This window comes from Nicotiana tabacum, chromosome 17 (genome assembly GCF_000715075.1).
Source record: "Nicotiana tabacum cultivar K326 chromosome 17, ASM71507v2, whole genome shotgun sequence".
NCBI classification, from domain to species: domain Eukaryota; kingdom Viridiplantae; phylum Streptophyta; class Magnoliopsida; order Solanales; family Solanaceae; genus Nicotiana; species Nicotiana tabacum.
This window is the reverse complement of record NC_134096.1, coordinates 69393796-69411975: the sequence shown is the minus strand read 5'-3', so window position 1 is coordinate 69411975 and position 18180 is coordinate 69393796. Positions and strand designations below refer to the sequence as shown.

General features: G+C 36.3%; 2 protein-coding genes across 2 annotated transcripts; one reads left to right on the top strand and one right to left on the bottom strand.

Annotated features, from left to right (window-relative positions):
* Window positions 1-7507: 7507 nt before the first annotated feature.
* Window positions 7508-13623, top strand: LOC107820774 (uncharacterized). Its single transcript, XM_016647118.2, has 7 exons — window positions 7508-9268; window positions 9381-9496; window positions 10156-11229; window positions 11877-12336; window positions 12423-12576; window positions 12983-13076; window positions 13180-13623. Exons 1-7 carry the CDS (start codon window positions 8054-8056, stop codon window positions 13295-13297), a joined length of 3231 nt encoding a protein of 1076 aa, XP_016502604.1. The 5' UTR covers window positions 7508-8053; the 3' UTR covers window positions 13298-13623.
* A 916-nt stretch (window positions 13624-14539) lies between these two features.
* LOC107820773 (zinc finger CCCH domain-containing protein 1) lies at window positions 14540-17696 on the bottom strand. The gene is made up of 4 exons (XM_016647116.2): window positions 17563-17696; window positions 17327-17417; window positions 15697-16529; window positions 14540-14947 (listed from the first exon to the last, which is right to left on the bottom strand). Exons 2-4 carry the CDS (start codon window positions 17415-17417, stop codon window positions 14843-14845), a joined length of 1029 nt encoding a protein of 342 aa, XP_016502602.1. The 5' UTR covers window positions 17563-17696; the 3' UTR covers window positions 14540-14842.
* Window positions 17697-18180: the final 484 nt, after the last annotated feature.

Here is an 18180-nt window from a genome sequence, read left to right as displayed (position 1 = left end):
CAGGTGCGGTTCTTCCTAAGCCCAGGCAAATCCGCCTCTGTGCGACCGCTTCTGTGATCCAACCTTCGCTCTGTGCACTCGCACATGCGAAACCTTTCCGCTTCTCCGACTCTAGTCTTGCCCAGCTCCTTCTGCTTCTGTGATCACTTCTTCGCATCTGCGACTTCGCAGGTGCGGAATTTTTCTCGCACCTGCACCCCCAGGTCCCTTCCACCAAAATCGCACCTGCGATGGCCCCTACGCACCTGCGACCACTTCCTACCCCAGGTGCGATTGCACCAGATCTCAGCTGCTTCAGCAATTCTTCCAAGTCTAAACTCGATCCTTTTTCAATCTGATTCGCACCCGAGGCCCCCGGGACCCCATCCAAATATACCAACACATCCCAGAATATGATACGAACTTAGTCGAAGCCTCAAACCATGCCAAACAATATCAAAATTACGAATTGATGAGCGAAACCTTTCTTTAAACTTTCAAACATTCAAACTTCGCAGAACGAGTCCGAATTATACTTAAACATTCCGGAGTGACCCCAAACTTTACGTGCAAGTCATAAATCACGATATGAACCTATTCTAACGCTCGGAACCCCAAACGTACATTAATAACACCAATTGATTCACTTCAAATCAAACTTAAGAAATTCTAAAACCTTCAAAATGTCCATTTTTCCACAACAAGCGCTGAAATGCTCCCGGGCGGTCTGATACTCAACCCGAACATAAGTCCAAGTCCGAAATTATTATACAAATCTATTGGAACCTTCAAATCCTGATTCCGATGTCGTTTATTCAAAAGCCAAACCTTGATTAACTCTTCCAACGTATAGCTTCCGAAATGAGAATTTTCCTTCCGTAACCAGTCTGAACTTTCCGAAATTTAGTTCCAACCACACGTACAATTCATAAAACATGAAGTAAAGCTGTTCGAGGCCTCAAACCGCCGAACGATACACCAGAGCTCAATATACTCAGATGGAGAGTAAGTACACGATATCAATTACTAGTATTTCACTTAGTAAGCTTACAATAAATTTATCCGATATGGAGAAAGACCTAAAGTCAACGCGTAAATTTATTACTCACTTGAAATTAATAGTGGAAGACCATAAAAATATATTTGTATCACCACTTAATGATGATTTTATTTTAATTACAAAATTGATTCAACTCTTAAACTCAGATAGAGAGTCAATACAGGTTATTAATAACTAGTAACTATATCCAGTGAGTTCATAATAAATTTATCCGACATGACGAAAGACCTAAAGTCAATGCATAAATTTATTATCTCACTATAAATAAAAATTGGAGACCATAGGGGTTAATTCCTATCATCACTGATCACAACCACAAACTTTTCTCTTAGGATTAAGTTCCATAATTAAAACAAATGCTCAAAATCCCATTTAAATAGTCTTAAAATGCTAAAATTAATATTTTTTTACTGCATAGCTGTGAGTATTGATCACGGGGTTGTTTCTGATAGACCTACTAAATTTTAAATCAATCGGAGACCGTTAAAATCACAATCTCCAAAACTGCGACCAAATTTCAAAAATTACCATTTTAAGCATTTTTTAATAATTTAAAATATGACTTACATTCTTATCATTTACCAATTCATGTCAAATCAACATGTGTTATCATGTTCCAGATTAGACATAAATAAAATAACATAAAGAATTATTTTTCGTATGTAAATCACATTTTAATCCGCCAAACCTCCAAGAAAACTCATTTAAACGATCCTGAATCGTCAAAATACGGTGTGCTTCACTGCATAGCAATGAGTTCTTCTTAACTGATCATTTCCGATGATCCTACCAAATTTCAAGTCATTCGGAGATCATGAAATTCACGATTACCAAAAAACTAGACCAAATTCGAATAAATTATTTTTGGCGTATTTAGAATTAAATCCATGTGATTTGCATTCTTGTTGTATATCATATCAAGTTAAATAATCATGTATCATCATGTTCCAGATTTAACACAAATATAGCCGATATATAAAGAATAATTTTTATATTTATAACATATTCAATTTAATAAACTGCTTGAAAGCCATCTGAACGACCTCAAAATGCCGAAAAATAGCATGATTCACTACGTAGTACTGAGTTTTTCTCACTAGATCGTTTTCGATGAACCTACCAAGTTTCAGGTCAATCGGAGTTCGTCAAATTCATGACCAGCAACATGTAACCAAACTTGGAGAATAACCATTTTAAGTAGTTTCAAAAATTAAAATAAATATGATATTGATTTCCATTCTTCTTATAATTATACTATGAGCTCAAGGCATATATTATGTTCTTCCTATTTCTAGGATACATAATATCTCCTTTTGTAATACATTATCCTTTTATTAAACACACAAGAACCTAAGATATTATATTTTCTCCCGTTCGACGAAAATCCCAATATCTCTGCTCATGAATGGAGTTGGTCTCACTAGTACCCAAAGATAAAACTCCTTTTCTAGTTAAAAATCTCCACCACTAATGTAGATTTATCAAGGATAATTTTCACATGGTACATTAAGCAGATTATAATGACTCAAATAAATAAACCATTTTGTGGATCCTACTTATTAATTATAATGCTTCATCCATGAATAAACATAATTTCACATGTACAAATTTATTAAGAATTTTTTATGAGTTCAAATAAAAAAACCACTTTAGTGGTAACTATTTATTACTCACAAAATTCTCAATTTACGAGTGAAGATACATGCATCTCATAAAATTATTTTATGACAGATTATGGACTACAACTTAAAAACCATGCCAATAATATAATACTCATACAAAATACCTTCATATTTTACTTAATTACATCCTTCAACCAGAGAACAAAAATTTTCATCGAAATTCCAAGAATGGTAATCACGTAGGGCATGAAAACATAAACCAATATTTGAAAAATTATTTTATGCACAAATATGCCAAACGCACCAATCAGTAGTCATCTAGGATATCAAACATAGGATTTCACTTTCTTATAAAATGATTATATCATCACACAATATTAAGTATACCTTGTAAGACCTAATCAATAAAATCCTACGACTCTATTATTGAATTCAATACAACAACATGCCTATTCTAATTACCAATGTGTAAACCCATTATATCACTAATATTTAATCATGGATACCATGGAGAGTCACCCTACCACCATTAAATTAAAAACAAATTAAAATTATGAAGAAATAATTTCCAGAAAATAGAAAAACGTCCAAAACACAATCTGAATGACCTCAAAATGCAGAAAAATAATATGATTCACTGCATAACAGTGAGTTTTTCTCACCACCTCGTTTACGATGGACCCACCGAATTTCGGCTCAATCGAAGTCCGTCAAGTTCTTTGACCTCCAAAAATACCGACAATTCGGTCAAAATCGGGTTTTGCGTTTTTCTAGGGTTTACCAAAAAAATTCAAATCATCTCAATCAAATATCAATAAAAAAAAACCCGATATCTCATGATTACAAGAATAATTCAAAAATATTTCACAGTTAATTCACAAAACAACAGTGCAATTTTTCAGAAAATAATATATACATGTGATTCAAAAACACACATAAACATGATATTCCTGTTTTATGAAAAAAAAAAAAACTAGTTATCTAATTAGATGTAAGTGGGATCTGATACCAATTTATGAATTATTATAAGTAGTGAAAGCAATCCCAGTATCAAAATCATATGTTATATAGACAACTAACATATATGAGGTTTCACGAGTTACCTCTTGAAGCGTGAACAAAGCTCCTCTATCACGTGAGCCTCCAATTCTACAATAACTCAATAAAATCTTCACCACCCGCACAATCACGATCTCCAAACGTTCCAGGGTCTTCTACTGTTACCCAAATAGTATCCGAAAATAGTAATTTCGTGTGGGCAAAATTTTCTAGGAAAAAAGGCTGAAAAATTCTGCCATCTTCTCTCTTTTTTTCCTCTAGGTGGAAAAACTTATGTATTTATAGCATGATTTTTAAGGGCTTTTCCAAAACATGTTGGGTTGTTCTTTCCACCAGAAAAATGATTCCTTTATTTCTTATTATTTAGGCACAGCAGGGACCACAAAAGTTAATTAATAAGGCTTCCAATTATGGAATTAATTTTTAATTTTTGAAATTAATATCCACCATAATTAATTACGAATTATTTCACTAAAAATTTATAATTGTACTCCTTATTCAATTTCGAAATTCATCCATTAAATCTTATTTAACTCCCCATGTTAAGATTCAGATACTAATTAATTAAATTAAATTACTGACGATTTAATTGATTGATTATTTCTTTAGACTTTCGCTTAACTTACTTCATGTGTCGGATACAAAATCTACCGGTCGGGTTTACATATGAAAACTTATAAGCTTTCATAAAGATGTATCATCAATCTCTAAAGTGAGACATGGATTCCATCAACTAACTATTACTTCGCCAATGTACATTATTATTATCTAATTTATCGGGCATATTGACCCACGAAAGGATCTTGCCTTTTAATAAATAAAAATAATAATAATAATATATACAGCTAATAATAATTATATCAAGATTAAGAGTACAAGTTCATTTAATGGCTAGAGAGTTTATTTTATTAAGTCAGTATAAAATACTTATCTTTACTTGGTCCGTTCAATACATATAAAATGTACTAGCACAAGAAGTTAGAATTAAACCATTCCCATAATCAAGATAAATTATATTTAATCTTGTGCTAGAATCATCCATTATGATTTGTTCAATTCCATCATTAGATTGTGAACTCAAACTTTATACTTATAAGAACCGATGATTTAATCTTCCGTGTATAAACTAAACTCTATACACTAAATCATCTACTATATAAGCAAAGGACACAAACCAATATATGATCTATTTAAAACTTTATTAAAACAGAATATACAATTATTTCATAATAAATACTATATCTAAACCAACCCTATGGTTAATAGTATATATTCCAACAACCTCCCACTTAAACTTTTAACCATAACAATTGTTAGAATATACTATATTCAAACGCATGGTTAATAGTATATGCCCCAACAATCTCCCACTTAGATTCATAACCATGCATCTATAAATTTTTCAGGCATTCTTTTTACATGACTATTAAATGTCTTCACCAAATAAGGTTTTGTTAAAGAATCTTGTCAAGTTATTTTCTGATGCAATCTTTATCCAGTAGTTCTTTGTCGTCGCTATCTAGTTTGGTGTTAAACTCTTCAGGGATCCTGTTACTAAATCTATCCCAAGAGTGTACACCGAACTATGATTTTCCATAGTATTCTCCCACTACGACGAAGTACTACTAATATTACCTTCATTACCTTACGATATTGAAATATTAACGATTTCTTGTTATAGTATACACTGTTCAAACATCACTCCCACTCGATAAAGGCATATTCTGCCTATTAACGTTTTTCCACTACTTAAATGTAATGGAACGTCAATTCCAATATTTGGGTTTTGATGTTCTTGAACATCTAGTTATTTCTTTGCCTAGTTCTTGTAAAACTAGTTTACTTCTAGGAACATGGTTTATCAAGCAGTCCTTATCTAGAAAAATGTATTTGTTTTAACAATGGCCTTATTTTCTTTAGGACAATAAATAAACTTCCATTTGTTTTCTTGGATATTGCATAAACATGCACCTATCCATTCTTAGTTCCAACTTACATATCTGCTTTCCCTTTCAGCACATATGCTGGACAATCCTATATCTGAACATGTCGCAAACTGAGCTTACATTCACTCCACAGTTCTATAGATGTCACAAGTACTAACTTAGAAGGAACTAAATTTATAATGTAATTTGCAGTTTCTAGGAAATATTCCAAAAACGAATAAGGCAAATCTGAATAACACTTCATTAATCTATCTATGTCCAAAAGAGACTTATTTCTTCTTTCTACTACACCACTCTATTATGGAGTTTACGGTGTAGACAATTGAGATGTAATCCCTTACTCTGATAAGTAAAAAAAAGAACTCTTTAGAGAAGTGTTCGCCAGTACAATCAAATCACAATGACTTAATATATTTTCTTGATGCTTCGACGTTTCAAGCCTTATGCACTTAAGGTATGATCTAATAGTCAATAAGGTAGGCGGATGGCATAACTAGGACGTTTCAGTGCCACTATTATTTTTTAACCCCGATAAAAAAAGTCTTGCAAAAATCGTATCTGCCAGAATTCGGAAAGCACTCTTGACAATCGTTAGATATATTGATAAGGTGATCATCAGAATTTGCCAAAAAAAAATAAGGCAAGCACCAGAACTTTTCATATGGTATCACCAAGATTTGCCATAAAACATGATAATCGCTAGAAATTTTCACGTAATGATCACCAGGTTTTGCAAAAACATGCAATTGCCAAAAAGTTTCATATGGTACAACAACAACAACAACAACAACAACAACAACAACCCAGTAAAATTCCACTAATGGTGTCTGGGGGGTAGTGTGTACGCAGACCTTACCCCTACCCCGAAGGAGTAGAGAGGCTGTTTTCGAAAGACCCTCGGCTCAAAAAATAAAAAAACAAAAGGACAAAAAGGTAGACAATATTAGTATCACAACAACAATCATGGGATAAATAGGAACACCATAAAATCCAGAAGAAAGATGCAAAGCAAAGGGAGACAATATTAATAAATATTAGTATCACCATAACAGTCATAAGGAAAATAGGAACACCATGAAATCTAGAAGAAAAATGCAAAGCAAAAGCGATAGCTAGTAAATAGGACATGCACAGAAAAGCGAAATAGTAAGCCACAACATTCTCACTAGCTTTCTTAGACAAAAACCCTACATGGCTAGTCCCATCATGGTACGAAGTAAGGCACGACTCAACTACCTCCTAACCTACAACCCTAATACTCGACTCAAGTTCCATATGATAATCACTAGAATTTACAAAAATATGACAATCACCAAAACTCACCAAGATTTGCACAAAATATGGCAATCGTTAGATTTTTTCATAATGAAAAAATTCTGGTGGCGTATTTTAAAATTCTGGCAGCGTGGCTATCTTACCAAAATTTTCTTAACGAGGTCAAAATATAAACAATGGTTCTAAAAATGTCCATCCAGCGTAATTTAGTGAGTGAAATCTTTGAATAATATGATTCAAATTTCATTAGAAATAAAAAATTAGATAAATATTTTTAATTTTCATCAAAAATATTTTGGACAAAATTATTCTATATTTATATTGGTGAAAAATAACACTGCCACCACGTAAAATAGTTGAGTTGCAAAAGAATAGTGGAGAAGTGTTCAAGGAAAAGGGAGACGCTCTCATGGAAAGATGGCAAATGGTTTGGCTTTACCGCAAAGTAGGAAAAAAGGGAAGCCTTAGAAACAGATGAATTTATAATTCAATCGCGACCCCACATTTCCAACGGCTCAAATCCAACGTCTCTCTCTCACTTTTGCATCATCTCCATTGCTCCCTCATTTTCTCACACCAAACTCTGATACTACGCACACAAATACATATGCACAGCAGCAACTGTTTTATTAATGAAACACAACAACAACAACAACAACAACTAACAACAACAACTAACACATGTCCACATCTCCCCATTCCCTCTCTTTTCGTCTTCTCTAAGATTTTTTTTTCTTCCCCCACGAAGCTCCCAATCTTTTGTTTGTTTGCTCCTCACTTCACATCTTACTCACCTCTACTCCTCTTCCTTCTTAGCCACATAACCCCCTTTCTCTCTCTTTCCTTTGCCATTCATTTTTCCATGTGGAAAGTTCTAATTAGACCCCGTTTGGAAGTATTTTGATAAACTTAACAAGATGATGAAAGACGAGAAATAATCGGCGAGACGTGCGGTTTGTGCTAATTGACCGTTTTTGACGTTTTAATTACCCAAAAAACAGCTTCTTTGGTCTTGCATTCGATTTATTACAGGGAATTTTCTTATCATTGAAAGAGAGAAAAACTGTTAAAAGAGAGGTATAGAAATGAGTTATCAATTTTGTTATTCTTGAATGTTTCTATGGTTAGTTTCCATTGTCTTTCTCCTAATTTCTTCTTCTTGTTCATTGAAAGACGAGACATTTTTTCAGTCATTTTCAGTTTTTCAACCAGATGGGTTGTTTCCAATTTTTAATAGGGGAACATTGAAATGTTCAAAATTTTCTCCTTTTTGTCAACAAACAATAATTAACATCATAGCAACATTCTTGATTGAGCAAAAAGGGTCAGAAGAAATGGCATCTTCTCAGGTAGAAATAGCCTCTTCTTCTTCTCCCTTTGGTCATGTCCTCAGAGATCGTAACAGGCGTGATCGTTGCAGCCACAGAGATTCAACCAATGCTGCTTTTCAAAAGAATCTCAAAGATTTGGTTCATACCCACATCCATTCTTGCATTTCTTCAAGTCAACCCACCCCCTCCTCTGCTGATAGTCATGGACCTGGTCATGTTGACTATGCTGATTTATGGGTTCACAAACCACAATGGGACAACAATGAGAACAGTCCCACGACTAACATCAAATCCACTAATAATAATAAATGGGATAAAGCTAGAGAAATGGTGCTTTCTTCTAGGACTACGAAACAGAGAGAGGCGAACGCGAACGTGAATGCTTCGTCGCCTGAAGGCAGTGCCGTGGAAGTTCCTAATAATGGTGGTGTTTCGACACTTGTACGCCGTTGGAGAGATTTTGAGACGGTTTCAAAGAGCGTGAATTTGGGGAACAATTCACCTCAGAAAGGTTGTGATGATACATGTGATGAATCTTCGGTAGATGGACGATTCGAAACTCCGGCCATGAGCGTGAATGGCGAATCGTCAGGAGATTGGGAACCCATGGATAAAACTACGGTTATGAATGAAAGAGATTCAGATATTAAAGAAAGGGAAAAGCCAAGAGTTGCTGATATTATAAGAAAATTGGCAAGTAGTAAGGGTGAAGAGAATAATGAGAGCGAGCACAATGGTAACAATGCTGCCCTTGCTTGTGGTGGTGAATCGTTGCCCCGAATTAAAACATCATTTGATCATTCAGAGCAATTACAACAACAACAACAACAACAGCAGAGGAGTTTTTTCCCAGTTCTGCACTCGCCTCGAATCATAAGAGGTCGCCAGGCGTTGAGCGATTTGCTGTTGCAAATGGAGCGTGACAGATACCGGGAACTTGAAGGTCTTAAAGAGCGTAAGGCCGTTTCCAAGTTCCAACAAAGAGGTCGTATTCAGGTTTGCATTTTGCTCGCTAATCCTTCATTCAAGTGTAATTTTACTGATGAATTTGCTTTCAATATCATTTACCATTTGCTGATTAATCTTGTAAATCCAACTTCCTGAATAGGCTTTGCTTAAAGTTAGATTCCTGCGTCGTGGCACAGGCGCCAGAGATGATCGATCAACCAAAGGCACATCGTCCGAATCAAATAGAATGTCTCAATCTGCAATCATGCATATCAGGTAAAGGTCATTATTTTAACTCCTTTCGATCCATGTCTTTGTAGATTCCAAATGGCCATCGCAAAGAATTAATCTGCAGTTACCTTATGGGAGAATGTTGTTGATCATCAACACTTGCTTCAACTGCTTAAAATATGAAATACTTAGAGCAAGAATGCTAGATCGTGCTCAAACGGAATAACATTACGCAAGATTGAAACTTTGAACAGTTCTGTTTCTTTGACATACTAAGGCAAAGAAGATTATAGTGTGTTAACGGAGTCTAGGAAAAATCCAATCTTGGGAACCTATTGATGTTGTTGACAGATGATCCATCTTATAGTTGCCATTAGTGCAAATGTGTGTGCCTTCTCTAAGTATATCAGAGTGAGGTCTCAGCATAGAATACTTTTTGGGATGTATAACAAACTAAACAATTGAAGCTGAAAACGTGTTAGAGTGGTAGACTTTTCCTTCAATCAGCTTTTCTTGTATTGTTCTTTCCATTTTCACAATGAAAAGTATTTAAGAATCAGGGCAATTTCCTTATGAGTTGTGTGGTTTAAAGGGAATCAATTATCCATTTGGGTTCCTTATGGAAACAAAGTTATGGTCTTTCTGATTCAAAATGTACCTTAATATGGAATACATTGAAATTGAAATATGTTAATTCATTTCAGGAAAAGGTTCAATACAGAAAGTCAGAATGGTGAAGCTGAATCAAGAAGCCTCTCAAGAGAAGCGGCAGATAACACCCAGGAAAGCCGGAATTCCACACTAATTCAGCAAAGAGTACAGAATTGTGAAAGGGATGACAAAGGCTCGATCAGCTGCCATAGAGAACTGGCTGATAACAACACTGTAAAAGTTGGAAGTGAATTAGCATCGTATAAGCGGAGAGAAAGGAATCATCAGGGAATGCAGCCTGGTGTAGCTGACTCAAGAAGCACCTCTATAGCTGTGGAAAATAACAGTCCGAAATCAGAATTTGCGTCCACATCTGCACGAGAGAATCATTTACAAGAGCCTAGTGAGCCGATAACTCTCTGCACAAAAGTGCAAGATAACAACTCGCAAGTTGGAAAAAAATTTCCCTCCAATCAACAGCAAGAAGAGAAAATAAGCTCCCAAAGGGTTACAACAAATGTGAAAGCTACAAGCTCATCAAATCCCCAGAAAGATATGCCATTTCATACCCGACATTCGGACAGTTCTTTTAGTCCAAATCATAATGAGGTAGACCGCAGTCATCAAGCAATTAGCCCCAAATTACTACATTGTACTTCACAACTACGGAGCTCAGATATTTCCCATGACCAAGCTAGCTGGGGAAATGCAAGCTGTGAAGCTAGCCATGACAAGTCACTGGAATTTTTAGAGACACCAAAACCTCCCAAGTATAGTGAACTAAGTGTCCATAGAGAAGAACAAGATGCAAATAACTTGCAGCATGCAGGAACAAGTAATGAGTGGTCTAGTGAGAGCACTAAACGTCAAAGTGACTGGGAAGAGGAAGCGACCAACCAGAATCTAGTGGACAGTGATTGTGGTTGGGTAAGTGATTATTCTCACACAGCAAGTGGATGGGATGAACTACAGTCTAACTACGAGCAGCAGTCAGAATCCAACCAAGACTGGGTAAGTGATATTTCACGTCCACGTAAAGAGTGGGAAGGTCTTAGACAAGAAAGATACCAAGAGATGCTTGATCCTTTCCAAGACAATAATCATGATATTCGCCAACTTCTTAACAGGTATTACAATTCATGCATCTGATCTGATACTAATCCTATATATTTATTGTAGTCATTTGTTGCACCAGTTGGATATATGTTTTACTTTGGCAAATGTGTACGATTCGTAGACATTTGCCTGCCCACATTAATGAAGCACAAAGCATTCAAGGGAGAACCAATAGCAAACCATTAGAATATGATTTCCACTAAGAGTATCAGACAGAAATGAACCGTTGTTACAACATGAAGGCTGTCACTAGAGATCAGACAGAGATCACAAAAATTAAGGCAATACAAAAGTGAATCGACCTCAGAACATAATTGTCACTTAGAGTATCAGGCAAACAGGACCGAAGCATGGATCATTTCTGTACTTGTCCGTGTCGGTGTGGAGATAATCTCTGAAAATACGACTTAACCTCGTAGAAGAATGTGACACGTGTCTGATCGAAATGAGATGAGATTCAAGAAAACTGACTTTGCAATTTGGAAAAGGAGGTCATAGTTTAGATTTTATAGTCCCCTGCTTGCCAATGAAAGTGATACTCGAGTGAATATAGAGTCTGTATATCTCCTTTAGCTGTCCTAAGATATTAATATTCAGCTTCTGTAGTAGAAGCATAGTCCGTGATCTGCACTTACTTTTGCTCTTCATAAATGTGCAGAAAAAGTGTCTCAATCTTTCTTAATAGTGGTTTGAGAGAGAAAATAGATCGACTAATGGCGTCTCGCTCACAACAACTACCTAATGCAATGACCGGCCAGCTTCAGGAAGAAGTAGGGGCACTTGTACCTAAAGAAAAGGAGAAGGAAGAGGAAGTGGTATCACGTAATGAAACACGAGGGGGAGAGACCAAAGATGATGAGGAAGAAGAAGACTCGGGTTATGAGGATTACTTTGAAGATGACAATACACCAATTAGACAACATTACCTCGAACCTGAGGAATTAGTTGATCAGAAAAAAGCTTCACGTACTTTACAGTCATGGAGCAATAATGAAGACCGGGGTGTCACTGATGACTCCTATCACCTTCCGTCTAATTCTTTACCACAATCTCAATCATCCAATACTTACTCCCATCACAATCAACAATGCTCCTCCTCCGCTATACACACTTCAATTGTAAGTTTTTTTCCCCCACTATTTTTACAATGACTTGCCAGATATTCCTGAGTTTGAGACTAGTCATAACAACATGGCATTAACAGGAAATGGAACTAATATATGAATTGCGAGGACATATGGAGCAACTCCACCAAGAGATATTTGAAATACGAAGATCAATAAACAGCTGCGTGAACATGCAAATGAAATTACAACATTCCATTAAGCAGGAGGTTGCAGCTGCAATCACTCAGTCAGGTGAGTTGGTTTACTGAAATCTGAATATAAGATGCTTACTAAGCTCCATCATCGTTCATAAAACGATTTGATTGTTTTTGTGTTTTCTAACTTCATAAAACCCTTCATAACCTATAAGAAAAACTTGAAAGAAGAAATAGCTAAATTGTGAAGTCGTTTCACTTCTTATATTCTTTACCTTATTGAACCTTTTTTCGGGGGAACAAGCTTACCTTGTTGAACTATTTGTTGCATCATACCATGGTTTTTTTTCTCCTCCTCTCAATCTTTGCACACTTTTGAATAACTACAAAGTAAGTTCCAAGATCTGGCTTCACTTATAGAGCTTCATATACCTGTGATCTTTTTCCTCCCTGTTTTGGATATATAGAGAAAGGGAGTAGAGAGTAACATTTTTGTAATGCAGGTCCAATGATTGGGAGTAATTCAGATAAGAAGGGTGCAAACAGAGCAAATTGTCGTATTTGCTATGAGGCGCAAGTTGATTCTCTCCTTTACAGGTACTTGGCATTGATTGCAGCAAGAATTTTCACTTAGGCAATTCAAAATACACAAGAAACAAGTAATATTAATCTCTTGGGTATCATTATCCATTCTTTTCAGGTGTGGGCATATGTGCACCTGTTTCAGGTGTGCCCATGAATTGCTTTGGGGCACCGGAAAATGTCCAATATGTGAAACCCCCATAATAGATGTTGTCCGTGCATATATACACTCGTGACGCACAGGTTAACCGGATTTTGTTCTAGAGGACTGCCGATTCCTAACTTTTTGTTCAATGAGAGATGAGCCAAAGGATGATTTTCATTTTATTTTCCTTTTTTCTTTTTAATTGAATCTTGAGCCATGGATTTTTTTTTTATGGCTAATTTATTGTCTATAACAGGCTTAGAGATAGTGGATGAATGCGCTCTCTCTCCTCTGGTTTTCACTAACCATCCGTTGTATACAATAGGAGAAAAGAAAGGAAAGTTCTTTCTAACTGTGTCTTTCAAATTCTTTGTATTAACAATTCAACAGAAAATTGGAGAGTTCCTTACATGTAAATAAGCTACAAGCCGCTTAGCATTTTCTCCTCATTGGTTTCTTATAATTGGAATGAAAATACATAAAAACAGTACAAAGGTAGCTTAAAACTCTTTCTGAAGCATTAGATTCAGTGTAGATTTGATCAGCTAGAGTTGGTGATGCTGTTGAATAGAGCCAAAGCACTTTGGCAATGAAATTTCAAGGATTGAGATCTGGAATAAAGAAGCCCTTCCTTTCCAGGCTTATTCATGTTGGTAAAGCACATAGCTGAATAAGCCTATGTTAAGAGTCACCCAGATTAATGGAAGAAGTTCCAAATACTTTGAGACTGTGATTGCTTTCTGTCTAATAATTATTTGCTTGCTAATGCATTTGACACTATCAAGATGACATGCAACAAGAGTAAGTAAATTTGGCACGTAAAACTCACCATTGGATTTGTTGACTTTCTTGTAGCGTGGGTCAATTGATAGCAATTAGCAAACCGTTGAAAAATCTGGGGGGGAAACAGATTCACCAGATAAATATGAAAAATCACTTAAAGAGTTGGGTTGGCACTTGGTACTATAATATTCCCAACCTCGTCCAAAATAAGGAAGTATGCTTCTATTAAAGTCATCTTTATAAGCATATATGTTCTGAACATGTAGGCACTTGTCAACAAAAGAGTTCTACACATGAAGGTGGACCACAGCAGTTTGAGAATCAGTAATACAAGAGCTTTAGCAAGAAAACTAATTAAGGTGATGCCTTTCACACCAGAAAACATAAATTTTAAATCCACGATATCCAACTTGTACGTACTTACAATAAAGCGAAATTCGAGTTTCCGTGCTATAGTGGAGGAGAGAGAGAACTGGCCAACGGTGCTTTTAAAATCGAAAAGCATAAAAAAGGCGACAATGTCTATGAGGCTTGAAGCGAGAAGCAAGAAGTAAAGAGCACACTTCTCTGAAGTGAAGCACGATAAAAAAAACCAAACATATATCAATTTAGTACTACAGTAGTCAAATTGCAATTAATATTACTAAATTTCAGCACCCACTATACAGTAATGCGTACATTAGTCCAACTCCTCAAAGTTGAGATTCAAAGATCCGACCACTTCTCATTTGGATCATTGTGCACATCGTGTTTGAAGCGCATGACTTCATCTGTGAAGCAATAACCCCTTGCTTCGCATCACTTTGAGCGACGAAGCAATGACTTTTAACAACATTGATGGGCAGAAGATCCATCATTTTCCTTGAGCCGCCATTCTCTTACGTATTTCAAATGCTGTATTGAATATTCCAAGCGTTGGCTGGTTGCATACAAAACACTTCTTGTTCTTTGCATGGTGCTGTTAACCACAAAAACCCAAAAAAAGAAAGATTACCTTGCAATTTGCACAAAGGAGAAAAGTAGAAGTGAAATAAGTCATAGCTGTGTAATATGATCAATTCACATAAGAGAAAAATATAAGTGAAAGAATCCTGCTTTATACAAAGGGGGAATCTCATATCCATCGCCTTGGAGAGCAGGTCTCTACCATTACTACTTGGGATCTGCCATGAGAAGTACATTTCAAATATTTAACAATTCATATAAGTCAGATCTGTGCGCCCAAGGTGACTGTAGCTCAAATTGATTTCAGTAGTCTCTACTGTTTGTCGAAAGCCCAACCAACGCAAGGGGTAGTTTCTACTTAAGGAAAATGGTAAATTCCAATACTTGCTGGAGAAGTAACTCTTGCCTATTTCAGTTGGTACTTTTACATCCTAGTGTCAATCTCTCTCCACATATACAACATTTCTCCTGACCATAGTTGCACTGTATGTATAAAAACCATAAGGAAGAAAACCAAAAAAAGGGCACATTAAGGGCAATATGCACCAAGAAAGTCCGCTCTACTGCATTCCTTTCCTTTTTAGGTGGTTGCGATTGGGGAAGGGGGAGGGGTGTAAACTCTATTGCCACCTCAAAAAAGAGGAAATGATTAAAAAGAAGAGGAATGGAAAAGGTACATAAAGGAGTTGGTGTTCAGTGTTCAGTGTTCACAGATTCAATAATGAGATCAAGCAAACAAGAGAAAAAGGCCAATGAAATTACCTTTAATGCACAATGCTCACAGAAGTAGTGTTTGCATTTGGTCACAACAGGATCAACAAAAGGCTCTCTGCAGATAAAGCAAGCAAATGGTAAGGCGTCATCATCATCTTCATCACTCTTCTCAGCATCCTCATCATCCTCGTCGAGCATTCCCATAGCCAATTTTCGTTTCCTCTCTTTCTCAGCTTCATCCCACTCTTTTTCAATCTGCCACCCAGACTTATAATCTCCCCGGTCATGCATAAATTTGCAAGAGTCCCCGTATCCACAATATCCCGTCTCTTTGTAGTCCTTACAAATATCTGGCTGATAGTCGAACCTTGCTGAAACTCTAATGTGGGCAGAAGCCCTGAGAGGACCATGTGCTCCACCAGCTTTCTCGCTAGAAATTGTATGTTCTCTTCTCAAACCAGCTTTGTAATCAGTATATTGATTCATCCCCTTGTACAATTTCTCATCCCCACCAGTCTTGCTTTTTCCTTTCAAAGCCTCCTCTGCCTGCTTCAAAGCTCTCTCCCGAATGGCCCGGGCATCCTTAGAGAACTCGGTCTCAGTTTCTAAAGTGGCTGTTGCTCTACTATCATTTTGAACTTGAATTTCTTTAGAGGACTCAAAATGAAATACTGGAGCTTTTGAATCAACATTGGATTCTGTAGCCTTGTTACACTTTGAAGCTCCAGTAGAAAAGCGTAGCTTGTTATCCGCAATGGCTGGCTTTTTCTTGGTATATATGACTGAACTTTCACCTTCTGCATCGTCACTCTCCCCCTCCACAACCGTAGGACGCTTTCTGATATTTTTGCCCTTGGATGGTTTCTTGAAAAAATTGCATACTGCAAATAGAAGAAAGGAAACAAAAGTATAATAAGAAAAAAAAATGAACCAGTAAATTGACAAGAGAATGCAGAAACAAGCTAGAATAGAAAAGGAACTTAGGATTAACATTTGCTAGCTTAGGATACATGGATATCTGCAAAACCAGGGATACTAACAAAACCAGTACTTAATGGAACATTAGTTACAACAGCCATGTCCAATGACAAGCTCAAGATGATCACTTGTGACACCAAACATATGGACTTGAAAAGTTCTTTTCTTTTCATTGCAACTAGAGATGAGCTTAAATGGAACAACATGGTCCGTCAGAATTCATTGCTGAATCCCGACTTACTTAAGATTGAGACGTAGTTGTTGTTTTTGCAACTAGAGAAACAAGTTGGATGAGTTAAGTTCCCATAGCATCTTTTTTGTAGAGCCATGTATAATTTAATATCACATGTTTGACGAGATGTGAAGGGCTACAGCTAATCCGAATAGTAATACTTGTTGAGCTTAGATGTAATTCCAAATTACTAATCTCGTAATAATACTCTACAAAGTTAAATTGTGATTTCAGCGCTGGAGTACACTTTACTGCTTCACATCAATGTTGTAATTTGGTAGATATTGTGTACTTAGGTCCAAAAATAACTGTTACACAGAAGCTTGATACCATAAAATTTTAACATTGTCCGAGCGGCCAAAAGTCTAATTTTTTTAAAGCAATTAACCATTAGCAAAGAAAAGAATTTATGAGAGAACGCAAATAACCACAAATAAATTGGTTGGTGATTAAGGAAGAGGAGGCTACCGGAACTTGAAGAAGGTGGAGCTGTTGGCGGCTGCTCAGTTTCAGCTTCGGCAGGGTTCGATTCAAACGCTGGAGTATTTGAATTCTCCATCTGACAACACAAATCATTGGAATCATATTAAATATCAAGCGCGATACAAGTAAAATAGACTGCAAAGCTAAAATAGGGCTAGAAATTTGAACCAAAAAGAAACAGAGAAATAGGGCCAGATAAAGTTTTCGAAGAAGCGACTTACAGTTACAGAGATCGCTGAAGGAATGGCAGTCGGTGGTGGCAACTTGCGGCGCGACTCGCAGCAGCACGACGGTGACGGGGAAGTCGGGAGGTGGATTGGCGGTGGTGAACTGGCGGAGGGGCTGCGGAAGCAGGGGGAGGTTCTTTTGTTTAACGTTCAGATATATACTTTGTAAAAAGAAAAAAGAAAAAGTCAACATCAATTAGTAATTGCTGTTATAAAATAAAGACACTAAAGTAAAGACAAATATAAAGAGAAACTGATATATTATTCAAACTTCAAAGTATATAATGAACTGAATTCTCCTCTATATATAGAAGAAAGGAAGCTTTTGTGTAAGCTGCTACTGCAAGCTGCTGTGTAAGCTGCTACTGCAAGTTGCTGTGTAAGCTGCTTGTAAGTTGCTGCTGCAAAATACTGTGTAAGCTGCTTGTAAGCTGCTACTCTAAACTGTTGTGCCAGATATAGATAATCTTCTATCATGGGTAATATTTATCCATAACGGAGTACCGAAAGGATAAGCTTCTTCAAGAGGCTTATTTCCAATAGAGTACTAAATAGATAAACATATTTATAGCGGAGTCTCATATGGATAAACTTCTTCAGGGAGCTTATTTA